At 37.0% G+C, this 18,574-nt stretch overlaps 2 protein-coding genes across 3 annotated transcripts; both read right to left on the minus strand.

Moving 5' to 3' along the window:
- Positions 1-44: 44 nt before the first annotated feature.
- On the minus strand, positions 45-13,659 carry Lanb2 (laminin subunit gamma-1). Its single transcript, XM_076392575.1, has 25 exons — positions 13,513-13,659; positions 12,169-12,427; positions 10,170-10,471; positions 9,534-9,739; positions 9,170-9,273; positions 7,325-7,513; positions 6,973-7,198; positions 6,636-6,892; positions 6,162-6,334; positions 5,862-5,994; positions 5,565-5,789; positions 5,302-5,490; positions 5,038-5,223; positions 4,753-4,955; positions 3,587-3,802; positions 3,242-3,512; positions 2,999-3,177; positions 2,793-2,923; positions 2,614-2,724; positions 2,347-2,545; positions 2,039-2,276; positions 1,780-1,955; positions 1,519-1,701; positions 1,329-1,446; positions 45-1,258 (listed from the first exon to the last, which is right to left on the minus strand). Exons 1-25 carry the CDS (start codon positions 13,657-13,659, stop codon positions 1,023-1,025), a joined length of 4,857 nt encoding a protein of 1,618 aa, XP_076248690.1. The 3' UTR covers positions 45-1,022.
- Positions 13,660-16,234: 2,575 nt separating this feature from the next.
- Positions 16,235-18,349, minus strand: LOC143184263 (rhythmically expressed gene 2 protein). Of its 2 annotated transcripts, none has more exons than XM_076386299.1 (3): positions 18,135-18,349; positions 17,377-17,674; positions 16,235-16,786 (listed from the first exon to the last, which is right to left on the minus strand). In XM_076386299.1, the coding sequence occupies exons 2-3, from the start codon at positions 17,659-17,661 to the stop codon at positions 16,307-16,309; spliced, it is 765 nt and encodes a 254-aa protein (XP_076242414.1). In that variant the 5' UTR covers positions 17,662-17,674; positions 18,135-18,349; the 3' UTR covers positions 16,235-16,306. The 2 variants fall into 2 exon arrangements, with proteins under 2 accessions (XP_076242414.1, XP_076242423.1); XM_076386308.1 differs by having other exon boundaries at positions 17,377-17,712.
- Positions 18,350-18,574: the final 225 nt, after the last annotated feature.

The raw sequence follows: 18,574 nt of genomic DNA on the forward strand, positions 1-18,574 counted from the left end.
TGAATCACCTTTCCCGATAGCAGGTTGTAATTAATTTTGCAGTTATGAAATATAAATTCTAAAAATTTTATTCATTTTCGAATGTTATAGTATTTAAAAAAAGATACTATATTATTAGCCTACTTTACACTTTTACGGTTTTTAGTTGATGGAATATCAATGTATCGCGTTACAGCGTTTATGTTTCTTTTCATTCGTATTAAATGTGAGATGGTATCTTATAAAACAATTATATGTATAAACGTCTCAGGACGATACATATTATTTATAAGGTATATCATGACTTCTACTGTTCTCCCTTCGATCTCCCTGCAGATTTTTCTATCTTCTAACTTCTTAAATGCATAATCCATTATGTTACTCTAATAATCATACAAATAACTCGCACAATGTGTGATGCGCTCAATTTTATAAAATGGAGACTTGACTTTCCATGGGAGGAACTCTCGAAGCTCTTAGAATGTAAAAGACTTAAAAAAACATGGCAATTACAGTAAAAAGTATGCGTATATAGATACTATATACATATTTGTACATTGGTACAAAAAAAATAGAGTTAGACGAATTGAATAATGCAAAATGGCCTGGTAATGACACAGAGAAAATATGTCTACTATATAAAATCTTTGGTATAGTGTTCGTTATTGCAACCACGCGTACGTGTACGCGCATGAAAGTAACTTTTAAGAAAAAAATGCAAAACAATTCTAAATGATTCATTAAATAAAATAATCTATGTATACGTGTACATATAACATCATTATCCTGCCTGCTAATGTGATATGTGTTACCGAATTTTGTTGTTTAAATGTTATGGTCCCCGAGCATAAAGCCATCATTAAAGAGTACATTTTTGTCTTAGAAATATGATCGTTCATAAAGACATTCTAAACACATATTCACGCATTCAGACCTTTCTTAACTTCTCTTTTTTTTCTTAATGCATGTAAGGCATCACTAACGATGTAATAAAAGAAAATAGAATCGCGTTAAGTATCGTATACTCTAGAATATATTAATATTTACGGTTCCAGTCGTACACGTTTGTGGCAATCGGTAGGCAGAACTTTTCTTATGTCACCGATATTCTCGACTTCCATTCTTAGTCTACTGATCTCGTCCTCGTAGTTTTTAACCCATTGAGTCTGCAAATTCTTTGCCTCTGTCAATGCCCGAATATTTTGATCCAAATTCGCTGCTGCTATCTCTCTTTCAACTACTACTAAACGTTTCTCCAAAAGATCCAATGCCTCATCATCTAAGTTACGACAAATTTTAATATAAAGAGTGTTTCAAAAATATTTTATTTGATGCAATAACAAACTTACCTATTTCTGGTAGATTATCAAGCTCTTTTGTTATTTCGGCCACTTCAGCCAAAGCTTTGTCAACTTGCTGGGAAGCTGCAGTCAAGTTGATCATAGCTTGGCCAACTATATGATTTGCCTTAAAGAAAATAATACATTAAGTATATCGTCTCTTAATTGTCAGGGCTGTATAATTATATAAGTTTCTTACTTTTGTTGTAACATTCGTATCTCGACCAATTTCAATCTCGTACTTCTTGATCATAGAATCTGTAGTATCAACCCTTTGGTGTAACTTTTCAGCCTCGTTTCCCACACGAAGTGCTTCTACTTTAGTTTTATTTGCTTCGATTCTGATAGCATTGGCCCTTGTACTCGCTTCCTCTGCGTATGTCTGATACAGGAATAGCACACTTTGATTAGTGTTTCACTAGTTATTTTAGGTTACATGCTTAACAAATTCTCAACTTACCTGAGCATTTTGTGCTATTTCACGAGCGTACGTGGCATTGTCTTCAGAGCCATTTAATATTTGTTCTACTTGCTGTTCTTGTTGTATTGCCTTAGAAACTAATGCTTCGATATCTTTTATATCTTTCAAAGCATCTTGTGCTTTAATACGTTCACGCTGCACCTCAGCGTCGAATTCTAAACGTATTACCATAATAAGAAAAGAAATTCTTTTTTCAGGTACAAGCGTATTATCCACGTTAATTTAAAAAGATAATTACCACCCAGCTTCTTCAAAGTTTCTTGAGCTTCCTGTAAGGTCCGATCTCCCCGTTTCACAGCATCGTTCGCTTTCTCATTCGCTCCATCCAATTCTGCCAGAAGTTCAGCAGTAGCAGCCTGCTGATCCTGAGCTCTTTCGATTAATTCCTCGCTCTTCCTTATCTTCTCCATCATTTCGTTTATCAGATCTTCGTTCTCATCTAATAATAATTGCGCTTGTTCTTTCAATCGCAATCCCTGCAATATTTATATCCTTGCTATTATGTTCAGCCATTATCAAAAATATTTGTCGATTATCACAATCTACCTCGTTGTTAACATCCTCGACTTGATTTTGCAACTGTTCAATGTCAATAGGTGGAAGTGTCAAGTCCTGAATTAATAAATTAATCGCTTCTTGCGAAACAGCAGCTGATTTAGTAGCTGCTATACTAGTTAGGTTTCTCACTTCACCCATGGTGTGCTCTAGTAATTCTAGTTTATTTTCTAATCCTCTGATGTCTTCGCTACAAATGAAATGGATGTAGAAGAGGATATTTCTAATTGAGAAATATTGGATTAAAGTAATACGTACGTCATGTTAGAATATTTTGAGATAGCTTGTTTCGCAAGATTATAAGCTTCCATTGTTGTATTTTTAGCTTGTTCTGCCAGTGCATGGATCTTTTTAGCTTCGTTGACGTTTCTGTAAATAAATCAGTGTGTATCATAATGAATTTAATACTGAATTTTTGTATATCACAAATTATTTACATGTCAGCTAGCACCCGCGCTTCCTGGGCAATCGAAGTCATCTGCTTGTTTTGTTGACCAACTTGTTCCGCGCGGTTTTTAGCATCGGCCAATGCAGTTGCTCCATCCGTGGCTAAATAGTCTTCTGCATCCTAATATTCAAAAGTGAAGCTTAGCCATTTCTGTTTTTCTCAATTTCAGATTTAACAAAATAAGATTTTTCTTACTGTTAACTGAGCGTGGATCTTATCGAGCACTTTCCCAGCTTCATCGATAGTCGTCAGACCTTCAGAGATAGTTTTGTTCGCTTCTGCGGCAGTCAAGTCGACCGTCTGTGAGATCTCGCCTATTTCATTTAATTGGTCGCGTAATTCATCGAGTTGCTCCACCAAAGTTTTATTCTCACCTGCAACATTTTCATTTATATATCTGTTCGGCAGAAATATAAGCTTAACAAAATCTATACTTACTGCCAGATCCCTGTTTCGCGATTTGAAGGAGGTTTCTCACTCTGCTTTGCACATTTTTCAATTCTTGTTCGAACTCGGAGTCTTTTATTACAGTTGGACTATTGTTAATTTTCCTAAGCGTGCTTTCTAGATCGGACAGACGTTCTCTGTAACCATCGACAGCGTCTTGAACAAGATTATAACAGTCAGGACAATCTACACATCCATTTTGCCTGTTGTGTTTATTCTCTTTGCAGCGATCACAGCGTCTTCCTTCCACATTTGTAAGACACTGTAAGGAAGAAAATAATTAAACTGTTGAAATTTTATGACTATGTATTTACAGATGGAATTATCTAATCTTACTGGGCATTGTCCGTTAGCGTCACATTGCAGATCTTGAGAACCGATGCTGTCACAATCACAAGGCTTACAACCTTCTCTGCTGAAGCCATATTGGTAAGGAAGACATGCGTCACAATGTTGACCAGTAACACCAGGTCTACATTCGCACTGACCAGTAATAGCATTGCAAGTTCGATTATAAGATCCTTCTGGATCACAATTGCAAGGAGCACATCCCTGAAATAAACAGACATGGGATAGTTACTATTTACTTATATTCTCAGTAATCCATATTGCTTGAACAAAAATATGACATAGAAAAATTTTGGGCAAAAAATGTCCAACTTTGACATACAAAAAGTTGCAAAGTTTGATGAAATACACAGGGTAGGTAAAATTTTTTAGAAGGATGCCGTCTGCGGTGGCATAAAGTATGGATCTTCCCCTTCAATTTAAAAAAAAGATCAGCTCGCTACGATTTTTTTTCGCAAAGTTACAGCACTTCAAAGTAACCCTTGTATTTTTGTCATATACCATCACTACCTGTTGTGCTATAGAAATGCAAGGGTCACTTTGAAGTGCTGTAACTTTGCGAAAAAAAATCGTAGAGAGCTGACCTTTTTTTTAATTTAAAGGGGAAGGTTTGATCTATATGCTACTACAAATGGCATCCTCGAAAAAAATTTTACTAAGTTGGTGCACTCTGTTAAACTTTGCAGTTTGTTTTATTAAAAATTGTCAATTTTGACGGGATGCAGGTCCATACCAAAATTTTTTCCTGGAATGCCGATTGTGGTGACATAAAGTTCGAACCTTCCCCTTCAATTTAAAAAAAAGATGAGGTCGCTGCGATTTTTTTTCGCAAAGTTACAGGACTTCAAAGTGACCCTTGCATTTCTATAGCACAACAGGTAGTGATAGTATATGACAAAAATACAAGGGTTACTTTGAAGTGCTGTAACTTTGCGAAAAAAAATCGTAGCGAGCTGATCTTTTTTTTAAATTGAAGGGCAAGGTCCGTACTTTATGCCACCGCAGACGGCATCCTCCTAGAAAATTTTACCTACCCTGTGTATTTCGTCAAACTTTGCAATTTTTAATGTGTCAAAGTTGGACATTATTTGCCCAAAATTTTTCAGTATCATAATTTTTTTAAGGAGTTATTATAAAAATGTATATAATAATACCTCTCCACTAAGTATATGGTAGTACCCGTCTTCACATTTATCGCAATTGCGACCAATCACATGAGGTTTACACTTGCACTGTCCTGTCAATTGTTCACAAGGTGCTACTCGACCATCATCAAGTTCAATAGTACCTGGTGGATAACACTGACACAGTTTGCATCCGTCTTCTTTACGATCAGAGAGAGCATCTCCATAATATCCTGGTAACAAATACAGAAACGTGATTAACCAGAATTTTTAACAGAAATTGAAGCTTATGAAACCGATCAATATTTCTTATACCTGGAAGACACTCCTCACAATGAAAACCAGCTGTGTTGTTCACACATTTCAAACATTCTCCAGTCTTATGATTGCAGTTTCGAACAGCATTCAAATCGATATTATTATTACAGTCGCAGGGCCGACAAGCTATACCCTCCTCAGGATTTCCAAAGTATCCATCCGAGCAGGTTTCACATCTGGGTCCTAAAAATAATAGAACAGATCTTTTATATATTTCGTAATAAAAATAGCGAACAACTTCTCTTAAGCTTCTGCTTTTACCTGTTCTTCCTAATGGACACTCAGAACAAATAGGATCTGGACTATTGCCGAGTAATATACAAGGCCCATTATCTGGGCAAGGACACGGTTGGCAATCATCTGGAGTGCCTTTCAATGGATGACCATAATATCCTCGTTTACACAACTCACAATTGCTACCAGCCGTGTTGTGTTGGCAAATACATTGTCCTGAAGTGAATGAAATTCACTTTAGAAATAAATTTCATACAGTTTTTAAAGATATCTCTTCTTTAAATACACACCAGTTTCGGCTTCGCAAATATCTGCATGACCATTACAGTTGCAAGGAACGCAGAGAGCGAAGGGACCACCGTTTGGCGGGTCATGATGGAATCCAGGTGCACAGGATTCACAGAATTGACCTACGTAACCGTGAGGACACTGACAATGCTCAACCCAATCAGCTGGGTCACCTGCAGCTCCTCGATGAGCTGTTTCCAGTTTGACATCGTCCAAAAATCCTCGACCTGCGAAATTAAAATACATAAAAAATTCAAGCCTGCAAAAAATATAATTTTAACAAGTTCTGAGTATTGTACCTTGATTAGTATAAGTTCCACGAATTTTTATAGCCGTCAGGTTTGACAATATCGACATGAAAGCTCGGGAAGACAGACGTGGCTCCCAGCCGTATTTAAAATGCTCGTGCAATTTGAAGTGGTACTCTTGTGGCTGAAACAATTCGCAATTTCAATTAGTGAAGAATATATTCTATTAAATTGTCTGTGATATTTAGGGGTGGAACGAAATCAAACTTTTAACACCTCGAAACTCGAAACTTTTTGGGTTTAGAAAGGTTTCAAGGTTTCGATAAACCCATCCCTAATTCTATTACTTACTGTAACAGTAGGTAAACGATTATTTTGCCCAAATATTGGCTGTGTTATCTGTTCACCGTTTCCTCCTTCGAGAATAATATCACGAGCAGTGGGTGCGGGTCCAGTTTCTCCAATTCTCAGTGTGAAAGATAAATCTTGATTGTAGGATGCTCGTTGGTCACCGAGGAATCTATCTGTGGGCAGTCAATTTTCTATTAACACCTTCCCTCCTGCATAAGAAATATTAAATTCTTTATTTGCAATGTATTAACTATACAGGGTGTAACACGTATACGTTTAAATATTTTAAGGAGTGGTAAGGGACCTCAAATGGATAACATAACTTCAAAATACATCATGAGTCAGAGGATTTTATAATTTTGTAGATACATCACGGGGAAGCAATAGAAAACCAATGTAATCCAATTGAGATATTCTACCGCCCATTAGAGTATTGAAACGCATAGATGTTACACCCTGTATATTTATATTTACCAGGTGCAACGAAATAGACATTATCTCGATCTATGGCCGTGACAGATATCGTTTGTGTCAGAGGATCATAATGCAGCGGCATTGGGTTACCAGCCACAGTAGCTGTCCATCGCTCTCCTGCTCTCACAAACATGCTCTCGATTACGAACTTAGAGTAGCCAGTCGCCAGTCTACACACCGAGGAGTGGCCGTAGCAGAAACACGGCGTACAACCAAATTCATTCTCTAATGCAAGATTGAAGAACCCTGGTCGACATCTGTTATTAAGCATACCATATTACTGAATATAATTCAAACGAATTACAAGAGAAATTCTGGTTCTGTAATTTATACTAACACTCTACACCGCTTTCCTTCAACGTTTTCTTTACAGCTACAGGTACCACTGACGGGATCACAGTTTGGAGTGTTGTCTAGAGAGCCAGCTACAGCACATTCACAGGAAGTGCAACCATATGGGCCAAAGTTGTGATAATTCGACGCACAGCGATCACATTTATCGCCAGTGACGCCTGGCTTGCACTGGCACTTTCCTTCACTGTTACACTGCAAGTTTCTGGAACCTGTAATATTTTGTTCATTGAATTTTATGGTTTAGAGCTTTCTATAGTTTTAGGTGAATATGATATAGAACCATTTATTATTCTAAGTTTTCATCTCTGTATGATATCGAGAAAATATTAATTTACCAATTTCGTTGCAGTTACAGGCAACGCAGTAACTGTCTTCTGGACGCTGGTAATAATTCTCTCGGCAACGTTCGCAGTTCGCGCCGTCACGATTAGCTCGACAATCCAGGCAATGACCACCGTGGCCAGACGCCTTATACAGTTCCTTATCGAAGTAGCATCTCTCTGAATAACCATTGCAGTTGCAAGCTGAAAAATTTCATGGCAGTGTTAATATATTTGTAGAATTTAGAGACGATGAAACTTAGGAATTTTGAAACACAGAAACTTAGAACTACAAAATTAATATTAATGTCTATTTAAATATTTACTGGATCCAGAATACCACGGAAGAATTCCGTCCCATCCTGAAGTTGTGGATATCTTTACGTTCCATAGCGTTAAAGTCACAATTACTATCACTTTTAACGGCCGCTCCATTGCAAAATTTATAAATAAAATACAAGTACAATTCACTTCGCTTGTTCCTACTTACTAAATGAATAGTTATTCATCTCGAAGATCAAGAGGTTCTCATTAAGTATATTTTGCATATATTCTTGATTTAATAATTCACAAACGTGTACCCAACGTAATTACAAAACTAAGAACAATATTAAACACATTTAACAGCGCTCAGAAATGAAATAAATATTGCTATTAGTCCACATTGATCACTCATTAGAGGCTTAATCAAAGCTTTGAATCTAAATAAACTCGTTCTACAAATATGTATCAGCGATCTGATGGTTTCATTAGCAGTTTAGTACGTGCTGGACCACATATACCAGGATCATAATCGTGTTCTTGTTGTTAAATCGATTGTACATACAATATATCGCGTAACTGCACAAAGCCAATCAACAAGATAAATAAATGTCTCGCTTGAAATCGTTGTATCCTGAGCACTGAGCTCTCGCGGTCTACAGAAAAGCTGCATTGTGTGCCCCTGCATTGCCAACAATCCCCACTTCAGAACGAGCAATGAACGTAAAAGGTAAAGCTGGTTAGGTAATGCCAGCGTGATCGTGAACGCAAACTCTCTTCGGCCGCTTGGAAAGGCGATGCCTATAATACTGAAGAAATGCTTCACCCTTGCAGACTGCACTATTCCGAATGTTAAATTAGGAGCGCCTCAGTGATCCATAAATCAATTGTCCAAAGGTCCATGAACCCTTAATTCTACATTTTTCGAGAATATCTTTGATATCAATGTCCCTAATACCTCATTAATGTGAGAACTAATGAGATCTATGTAGACACTAAGTTTTAATGTAAAAATAATTTTGAAAAGAACAAGAAGAGTGTCTTAAGAGATTGATGATGTAAGGATTTACCTTATTGAAAAGTTAATGCTTTAAATATTTATAATATTTAATATATAAAAAATTGTTTGAGACCTTTTTAATTATCACTGACGTTTCTTTCAATATCTAAAATACGATGATCGTGAGCGCAGCGTTTTAGTCACCGGATATAGAACGGTGAAAAACGGCTGTTTGAAGAGCAGGTTTGCCAAGGTCCACCTACACAGTCCAGGACGTCGACTCAAAGATATCCTCTCCCATCAACCATATAACTAGCATATATGTTTGTATAGATAGCCACAGACACCAGCAAGCTGTTATACTTTATCAACTTGTTCATTTTTATTGAATGCATCACAGATTACTAAATAACTATTTCTATTAAATGAAAGATACACAGGGTTTAAACAATATATGCAATAATTGTCTTTCTTTTCAAGTAATTTAGCCAAATCTTGGTAAATGAGATTTTTTAAATAAACGAAAAACAGTAAATATTACAAAAATATTATATTAATTATCCTGAAAAGTAATAAAAACAAAAGAACTTAATACTCACGTTTACATTCATGTGCGTCTGTAGTGGTAGCTCGTCCCCAGGGTGCATCATTATAAAATGGCAAACATTCATTGCAATCTGGGCCTGCAGTGTTATGCTCACATCTTTAAAAACAAATTACCGCGCACAGATGTTAGTAAATATATATTTTCGATAATAAGGATTATGTAATTAAAAATAGTGACTATTTCATAATTAGTGTATAAATTTTCTGAGCTACTAAAATGGAATTTTTAACAAGATCAAACTAATAATCAGTAAATAGTCACGATGATATGGGAATAGATACTAGGATAAATCGTTAGTAGTTACTTTGAAGCATCGAATACCCATTCAGGTGAACCACATTTATGAATTATCTTACCTACATACTCTGCGAGTTCTACCATCCACACTGGTACTGTTTACACATTCTCCAGCGTGGCCATTGCAGGCACAACGTGCTCCAACAGCAACGTCAGCGATCGCATAGTAGTAGGATTTCAGTACGTGATCATCGCCGAACACCTCGTCACCGAACGTGTTCAATCTGTCCAGCGTGATTCTCAAATCAGTAGCTTGTACCCATTCCTAAAAAATAGAATGATATATATCATTATTTATCCACTTTACACTAACCCTATCCTCCTCAACAATAGATAGATATACCAGAGGAGTTAAAATTGTATCCTATCTTTCTTCCTTCATCAATACTTAAAGCTGGGTCTACACTACATATTATATACCAAAGTTATATACCTTTTTTAGGACACAGAAAAAAGTCGTAGCGTAGACCCAGCTTAATAAAACCAGACAAATGTATGAATGAACTCTATTTCTCTGAATCATATATTTTCTCAGAAACCTGTAACTTTAGCACCCTGATAAAAATAAACATATTTTAGTTTCGGTAGTCTCAGTATTAAACACTTTTATCTCCTCTTAATTATCATAGCAAAATCACAGAAGGATCCTTCTTTTTTTCTATTTAATTATAGTGTATACAGAAGTGACGTTGTACCTGCAAAGCAGTGTTAGTTTCAAAGTAGTAGGCCGAAGGTCGCCCTTCCAGAGTGGAGAACGCGACAGTGCCTTTTGTCAAGGGCGATATATCAGAATATTCCGAGGTGCACAGCACCCTGGTGTCGTCTCCCCTCACTGTCTCCTTCAAGTCAGGCAAGCCATAATTATCTCGACAAGACGCGGAATAAAACTGATAAGCCTCCCATGGCGAGTCTTCGTTCCTCCTCTTGTAAATGCCCCAGCTCTCTGGACGTGGGGACTCGAAAAGCACTCTGACGTATGTTATATCGAATGTCTTCCCTGTAATCATGTTCATGGAAAAAAAGGAAACAGAAAAGATGCAAATTAAAACATGATCAAGTGAGACCAAGGTGTTCCTACATGTAATAAAACCAAAATGTGAACACACGGTAATGAGTTATTTAATATCTACATAATATTTATACAATATTATATGAAAACGATTTTGTTCAGAAGAATTTTCTGAATAGACAGCTTTATAGACACATTTCAAAAATCGCGGTTTTTTAAGTGTGTCACTTTTGAATTACACGCGCGGTATATTTAAATAGAAACTATGCTAAGTAGATTTTACAAACACGAGGAATGGTTTAATTGAACAAAAACTGAATTCATTGTGAAGGAAGCTTGGTCTACGCCAATGCGATTCTCCACTGCAAAGCCAGTGGGGTGCAAGTGGCTGATTCTTTCGTAAATGAACATGTGGTGCACAGACAGAGATTCTATACAATTCCCATTTTTGAGGAGGAGCTACTATTATCCGGATTCCTCGAGGCGTTGCTAAAACCAGTTCACATTTGTGTAACTTAATTCTTAGATAATAATAAAAATAGAAATAGGTTACTTGAATCCTCGACATCCCTCGAAACTCAAGAAAGTTTCGAGTTTAAAGAATTGAAAAATTAGGATCCAACTCACCCCTAAATAAAAAGATTATTATAAGCTTAAATACAGAGTGTATCTGTAACTCCAGATCAGTTCGAAACGTCTTGTAACGGTGCTTGCGTCTTCTAAGTTATTAGCGTATTCTGAAGATGCAATCTAACATTCACTTTGCATTCCTCAGCTTTGTATATAGTTTGCATTCTTCTAGAGATTAGGTTTATCGCTGAAGTAGTGTTTACTACTAACTATACACGAAAGACAATTCTTTTAGCTCTAACTGACTGTCTAAGAACATTGTTCTATTATTTTTTTTCAGTAACTAAACAAATTATTTAATAACAAAAAGTCTAGAAACTAAAAATTTGTCAATAACTAGAAAAATTATTACTGAAGATAATATGAATTTAAATGAGTTGATTTGAATGAATTTAAACAAGATTTAAATGAATTTTTTAAACTTTCAGGAAGTAAGGAGAAAAAGAAGTCCTCGTGTTGAAAAATAAAATATTCTGATTCCAACTCGTGCCTCGCCTGTGTCTCCATCGCTCTTCGTGTTCCGAGAATTATCTCATCTCACACGCATCCTGATTGATAAGGAAGTAAAATGGAAAAAGAAGTCGAGAAGCGATGGCGCGAAAGAGAGCGACAAACATTGAGGACGTGTTAAGAGTTCATCACGGATACTGTTGAATATGAATGAACTCTGCTTCCCTAATTATAGCATTTGGTTTGCTAACATTATCCAGCCTATTTCTGCCAAAAAGTATTCTACTTTTCCTGTTCCATACACACGATATTCTGAAGATCCTCTTCCAAAAGGTTTACAGTATTATTAACTAAAATATCCAATATTATCTCACAAATTCATTTATCATGTTAATCACAGTAACTCTTCATTCTAGCTGATTAAAGTGGGTTACACAAACAGCTTTGGTAGAATACAAGTCAATAGACAGAGCTGTGAATTACTCATCACTGTCCCAACATAAGCCAGTAGACTTGATAAATTAGAAAAACAAATGCAAGTACAGTACACTTATTGTTAATACTAAAATACTAGTAATACATTGATATTATAATTAATATCCTACCTAAGTGCAGAGTGAGATTGACCTGATTCGGGTACTCGATGCCCTCGAACATTGTCTCAGACTGCCACCAAGTTGCATTGTCGTTATTATCGCGATCGGTAAGGAACGTGGCAGGGTGATCCCCGAAACGACACATCTCGCAGGACTTCTTTTGTACGCCAGTTTGCTTACAAAACTCGGTTGGCCGATCCTGACCGCACGTGTTTGTCGCCTCCATGAGAACATTGAACGCTGCATTCTCGAAAGGCGGTATACACCTCTACAACAGAACGCGATCGAAAGCATTTTTCAGTTGCAGCTAAAATCAAAATTCTAATTTTAGAAATCATCGATGAATCTTTGAACGCGAAATAAGCGCGCAAAGTGTCGCTGCAAAGCGTTTCAGAGTCATTCAGAATGGCCATGCCACTATGGTCAGAAATCCGCAGGTAGTTTCGTCCCCTAACATTTCTGGGAACAATTTTGCTTTGGAAAGGCCTGCAAGGGTACCTAAATGCACCATGAGTGGACTTTACTACTCTCAGAATTGCAGTAATAATAAACTCTATATAAATCGATGTACAGGGTGACTCAAATTAAGTGTTAACAGCTGTTTTTTTAGAAAGAAATGGCGATTTAAGGTTGCACTTAAAGTGTTATGGTAAGAAATTAAATTTTCTGCACTTTTGGCTGTGGGCTGGGTAATGAAACATTCTGTCAATTGCTCTTGTGATAAAAGAAGCACTAAGCTATATAGCGCAGAGACGTCTTAGAAACGTCTTAAAGACATCGAATAAAGTCCTAAAAATATCTAAAAGACATTTCTGAGCTACTCGAGTAACAAAAAATGAATCCCAGCTTCTAGGAAGGGACCACTTTATTTGAGCCACCCTATACATGAATTTCAATAACATAAAACCAAATTTAAAATAATTTGCGACTCCGAATGATCACTTCCGCTACGCCGCCATCTTTGTTTCTACATTACTATACAAAGAGAACGATAGTAGCAAGTTTACTCAATATTTCAGTACAAACTTCAAAGCATTGTAGAAACGACTTTTTCTCAATTTTCAATTTTTCGAAATTCCTTCGCTTAGAGTATCCCTCCAGCTTTATCTTTTCCAAGCTATCGTGGAAAGTTGATGTAACTTCGAACCTTGCTGTGATAACCTAATGTAGTAACATCCCACAAAAAAGCCGACACGCCGATGACTAAGAATAAACAGAAGCCTGTTCTTGCTCTTCTACTTTTACACGAATGCTACTATGTGTAGCTACTCATATAGATACAAACGATCTACAGAAGCAGCAAAACGACAATGCAAGTATAGGAAATAAAAATTCAATCGTGACAGCACAAACCTGGGGCCTTCCATTGTCGTCGTAGCATTTATCTTCTTCCCGAAGCCTTGGAAATCCGCTGTAGAGATCCTCTTCAGACTCCGCGAAAACTGTTACCAAATATACAGCGAGGAATATCAATGCCTCCTTGTGCCTTCCTCGTGTCATGTTTGAATTTCGTTCGGCAACCCCTTCTTTGTTCTAATCTCGGTCAACGAAGGCGACGACACCGCAAGGCTCCCTTGGAACTCTCACTCTTTTTCGGGCTTCTCTAACGATTAAGGAGAACACTGTTTCTCGATCGGGTCCATCGGGAACGAGGCGATTCGCAACAATGATTTTTATTTTTTACTGCCGAGGCTGCATTCCGCGAACGGTTCACGTCTTCTTATCTCCCTAACGTTCATTAATCTTAACGTTAGTTTCTTAAATTAGCGATATTCCTTGCTATTCTACTGACTCTTTAAAAACAGTTTGGGAATGTAGATCCTCTTTTTAAATTTCGCGCTTTTTTCAAGGATGTAGAATTCTATATAAATATTGGTTTAGGTTTAGATAAACTACCACGGGAAATTGACGTCTGAATGTAAAATTAAAGGAACAGAAATATAATTAAAAACAATTTTCAATGTAGGCATACGTCTCCATAAAAAATAGATACTTAACAAATGACATTCAAGTAACAAATCTCGACAATCGAAAACTATTTCAAACAATGACCACTTTCACAAACCACGCCAAATTGCTTCAAATCTTCTCAAACTCTGCGATACAAAAAACTGAACGTATCCCACTCGATTTGAGTCGCGATTAGAAAACTTCTCGAAAGAAAACTCAGAACGAGAAGCTTGTTATTACGCGAGCGGAATCGCGATCGCGAGCAGACAAATTCGAGCTGAAAAAGAGAATAATCTCGCGTCTCTTACGAAGGCAGTGGGATCTTCTAGACGATTAGGATTCACAAATCGCATGGAAACACAGATAGATCGCAAGCTGCTCGCGCACGCACTGTATATCGCGGATTTATCGGCGATGCCAAAGAATGAATTCTCGTTCTAACCTCTTCGGCCGATAGGAGGCTGGGGAAACCGTGAAGAAAGGCTCTCTCCACGCGACAGTTCACTGAGAAACTGAACCAGAGGAGCCGTGAGCGAGGCCGTGGGGAAGTCGAGTGTGCCGATGCCAGGCGTTTGTGGTGGTAACATGCCGCCACTCGTGGTAGAAAGTACGGGCCAAGAACAGGCCAAGAGGAGCGTAGCGATGAAATCGCTGGGGTTACAGGGCTGCGTAAAATTATGTACATATCTCGAATAGCAAATGCTGAACACCCGTTTTAAAATTTAAACCAAAATAAGAAAGTAAACTGGTATACTATGTCAGACGAAATTTTCGAAAAACTATTTCAAATGAAATTTTTGAAATTCTATGTATGTATTTTAGGGGGCAGAGTCTCTATTTTTGTTTTAGTTTTATGCTGGAGTTTATTTTTCATTTTATATGGGCTTCTTGGTAGGAATCGAACGTTAAAATTGAAATAAAATAGTATTTAACCCTTTCCCTTAGAATCTTCTGTCGGAATATTGTCACCTACGCTGCCGATTTGAAACGTGTGACTATCTTAAACTGCCAATCGCAGAGCTCCTATTAAGTGAACATAGACTACTCACGCGATGGTGCGTGATCGGTTATTTGTGGAATATCCTTGTCACGCGTTATCGCGTAATCGGCAGCGAAGGTGTTGCAAAAAGTGCACGTGTCTGGCACGCTGTTATAGGTCAAGGGGTTATGAAATGATTTTTTTACATCGATTAATAGTGAGGAAAAAATAAATTTTTGAATACTGGTAGAATTACAGTCTAGTAAATTATTTTTCTACTTATCTGTAGAGGATTTTAGTGTTCACAGTTCACTGTTCATCACTTGGGAAATGCTTGGACAGTTATCTTTTTACCAGGAAGTGTGGAGCGATACCGTAGGATCACCCACACACATATTATTCTTTGATTTCTAGGCACTTTACTAGTATAATTAGTTTAGCGACTGATCAGGAATTATTTCAGACACATTTTATAAAGACACAGTTTTAATAGAAATGAATAAAAAAGGCATGCACATAAAAATTGTAGTTATACATATATAAAAATATAAACATATACGTACGCTTAACATCATATCAATTTTTGGTATTCTCCTCTGTGATAACGGCGTCAAAAAATTATATACTAAACATATATATAATGTTACTATTTATTATCGATGTGTTAAATATAATAAAAATGTACAATACGAAATTATTATTCGTTGAGTCATATGTGAAGAGGTATTCGGTTATAGTTACGTTTTTCAGGTGCACATGAGAAGCTACAAAGATAAAAACGACTAAAAACCGAAAATTCAAATATTTAAATATTTAAAAATCTAACGATAAGAATTGAAGAATTCAAAAATTTGAAAGTTTCATCTTACAATAAAAATTGTAACTATTGCTGGAAACCCTTTCGGAAAAAATATTCTCTGTATCATTAACTGTATCGTAAACATAGGTATATTAGACGATGACCTAAACACACTTATATTCATAAGAAATACAATTATTGTATATTGGTTGTATATGTACAATTATTACGATATACAAACATATACTACAATCAACAATCTAACCGTATCACAGTCTAACATGTATAAAACATAATGTAAAAAACTATACAGTCATAGTTTCCTGGACAACAATTAAAACTATCGATCAAATTCTCAAATATGGCACATCTTCTTTCCTAAAATTATACATGAGTATAACAATCATATCTCACTGAAATTAGCATTTCACTTCCCCATCAAAAATCGTGGCGAAGTGTATTCGCAATTCTTCAAGATTTTTAAAGACGTCTCGCTTAGGAACTTGCTCCTCGCTCAGAGTATCGTTATCGCGTTTAATGAGTATGGCGTTCCACTTCGCGTTTGTGGCGCCAACATAGTCATTGCTGATGGAATCGCCGATATGTATCGCCTCCTGGGGGGCAATGTCGATGTCGTGCCTTTCTTTCGTCAACCTGAGCGCTTGGTCGAATATCGAGGTGTTCGGTTTCTCCACGCCGAAATCGTACGACGTTAAAACGAACGAAAAGTAAAAACGTATCCTTGTGTCCACAAGGATCGCTTCCAATCTCTCATCGAAATTCGATATCACCCCCAAGATCAGGCCCTTTTTCTGCAGATACTCCAGTAACTCGATCGTCCCTGGATACTTGTGCCAGCACATGCTCGTGCCATAGCATTTTATCAGACTGGTAGCAACCTAAGGGTTACAACGATAAACAAGGGTCATCGATAGTAGGTATGGACTCGGTTCAATGGGCTAATTCAACGATTTTTTTTTCTGAGCATCTATGTATGTAATTCTTGCGTTCTTGAAGAAATTTAGTTATTTTAGTCATTTTTTAATATTACTGATATTAGTTGGTTAGTTGTTTAGTCCAATATTTTTTAATGTACGATGAAAGTTTTTTTTAGCTGTGACGAGAAAATTCACTGTGTCATTAATTGTTTTAAACTTCTCTCTATCCTGGATCCACATTAAAAAAAAAAACCGTATTTATAGAATTATCACGTTATACAAGAGTTTTCCATAAAAACAGAATTTCACGAAAGAAAGCGCCAAACTAATTTCACTCAATTGTAGCTACAATGGCGCACCTAAAATATCATAATTTTCAAAAAATGAAACAGCAGTTTTTCAAGCAAGAACCAATTCCTGTTATACTAATACAAAAAAATTAAAAAAAAATAATACAAAAAAAAAGTTACATTATTTTCGAGCGATGCGATTGCAACAAGCAATGTCTACATCCAATGGAATTCATTCTCTCATAAAGCGCCAAGTATCACCTTGTCCAAAGTAGCGTCGGAAGCATAGCTATGCTGATCCTTGAAAACATTATGAACAATCTTCCGCCACCAGTTCTCCCATCCGATGCCCGTGTGTTTCCCATAAACAGGATGCTCCACGCTGAGCTTGTGGAAGCTGCTTTTGAAGCTTCCCGCCAATTTGCGCGGATCAACCGACAGGCCGTGCTGGGATCCGATTTCGACGTAATGCTCTTCCAGTTTCGTCATGAGCAACGTCCCAGTGACATCGAACGTTATCAGCCGCGGTCGAATCAGTTTATTCATCGTTAAATCGTACCTTCGAACAGGGACACCAGAATATCTAGAACATCGTTTCTACAACACGACATCCGAAGAAGAAAAGTCACGCTCGTTCGCGACGCGGGCAGCACTAACCAATCGACATGCCAGAGGGAAGCTTTCTTAACACACCGAGCGCCGCCAGCAGATGACAGCAGTTCGAATTTTAATCGTACGAAAACATCGGCCCGACGCTTTTTCGCGTAAACGTGTTTTTCAGGATATCTCTTCTTAATTTCTTTTCGCTGCGTCGATGGGTTTGTTAACGTGCAATTAGGATATCGATGCTGTAAAATGTTCTCGTTGTATTTGGCTGAATTCTTTGGGGCCCGATAAAGGATTCTGTATTATCGTATGTAATTTGTGGTACGATGAAATATTAAAGAAACTGTGGCTGTGGGTATCGAGAAGTCGAGGTGTTGTTTTATTAACCTTTAGTTCGAGATGCAGAGGCTTACCTGAATGAAATGGATGTAGGAAGTAGTGGAAGTAGAAACTGTGTAACAATTGCGCGTTTTGGAGGAGTTCGTGCACCTGCTTTCGATAGAAAAGTATGACTGTTCTCACGGCGTTGGCACGTGACGTTTACCCCGATGCAAGATACAAGCACATGAATAATGCTAAATACTGAGTAACCATTGTCTCCTTGTTTATCTTTCTTCCTAAAATGGCTGGAAACATAAATCATTACTTTTAGATATCTGTCTGCTGTACGTTACTTTACAGTAATAAAACTTGGTCGATATATTTAGATAAATTGCATAAGCTTTTCTTTTATATTGCAACTCCGTTTGACTAGTCATTTATACTCGAAACAAAGTTATGAATTATTGCTAAATAAATGATAGAAGAAAATGATAAATATTCTAATGATTCAGAATTCGTTTACAGGAAAGTT

Source organism: Calliopsis andreniformis, chromosome 2 (genome assembly GCF_051401765.1).
Source record: "Calliopsis andreniformis isolate RMS-2024a chromosome 2, iyCalAndr_principal, whole genome shotgun sequence".
NCBI classification, from domain to species: Eukaryota; Metazoa; Arthropoda; class Insecta; order Hymenoptera; family Andrenidae; genus Calliopsis; species Calliopsis andreniformis.

Coding starts and splice junctions, on each gene's coding strand:
- Lanb2 (XM_076392575.1), bottom strand. CDS start 13,659: ATGACACGAGGAAGGCACAAGGAGGCATTGATATTCCTCGCTGTATAT. Junction 7,199..7,324: donor CTGTAACTGCAACGAAATTG/GTAAATTAATAT, acceptor AAAATATTACAG/GTTCCAGAAACTTGCAGTGT. Junction 5,491..5,564: donor TATTTGCGAAGCCGAAACTG/GTGTGTATTTAA, acceptor CATTCACTTCAG/GACAATGTATTTGCCAACAC.
- LOC143184263 (XM_076386299.1), bottom strand. CDS start 17,661: ATGAATAAACTGATTCGACCGCGGCTGATAACGTTCGATGTCACTGGG. Junction 16,787..17,376: donor CCGACGCTACTTTGGACAAG/GTGATACTTGGC, acceptor TGTAACCCTTAG/GTTGCTACCAGTCTGATAAA.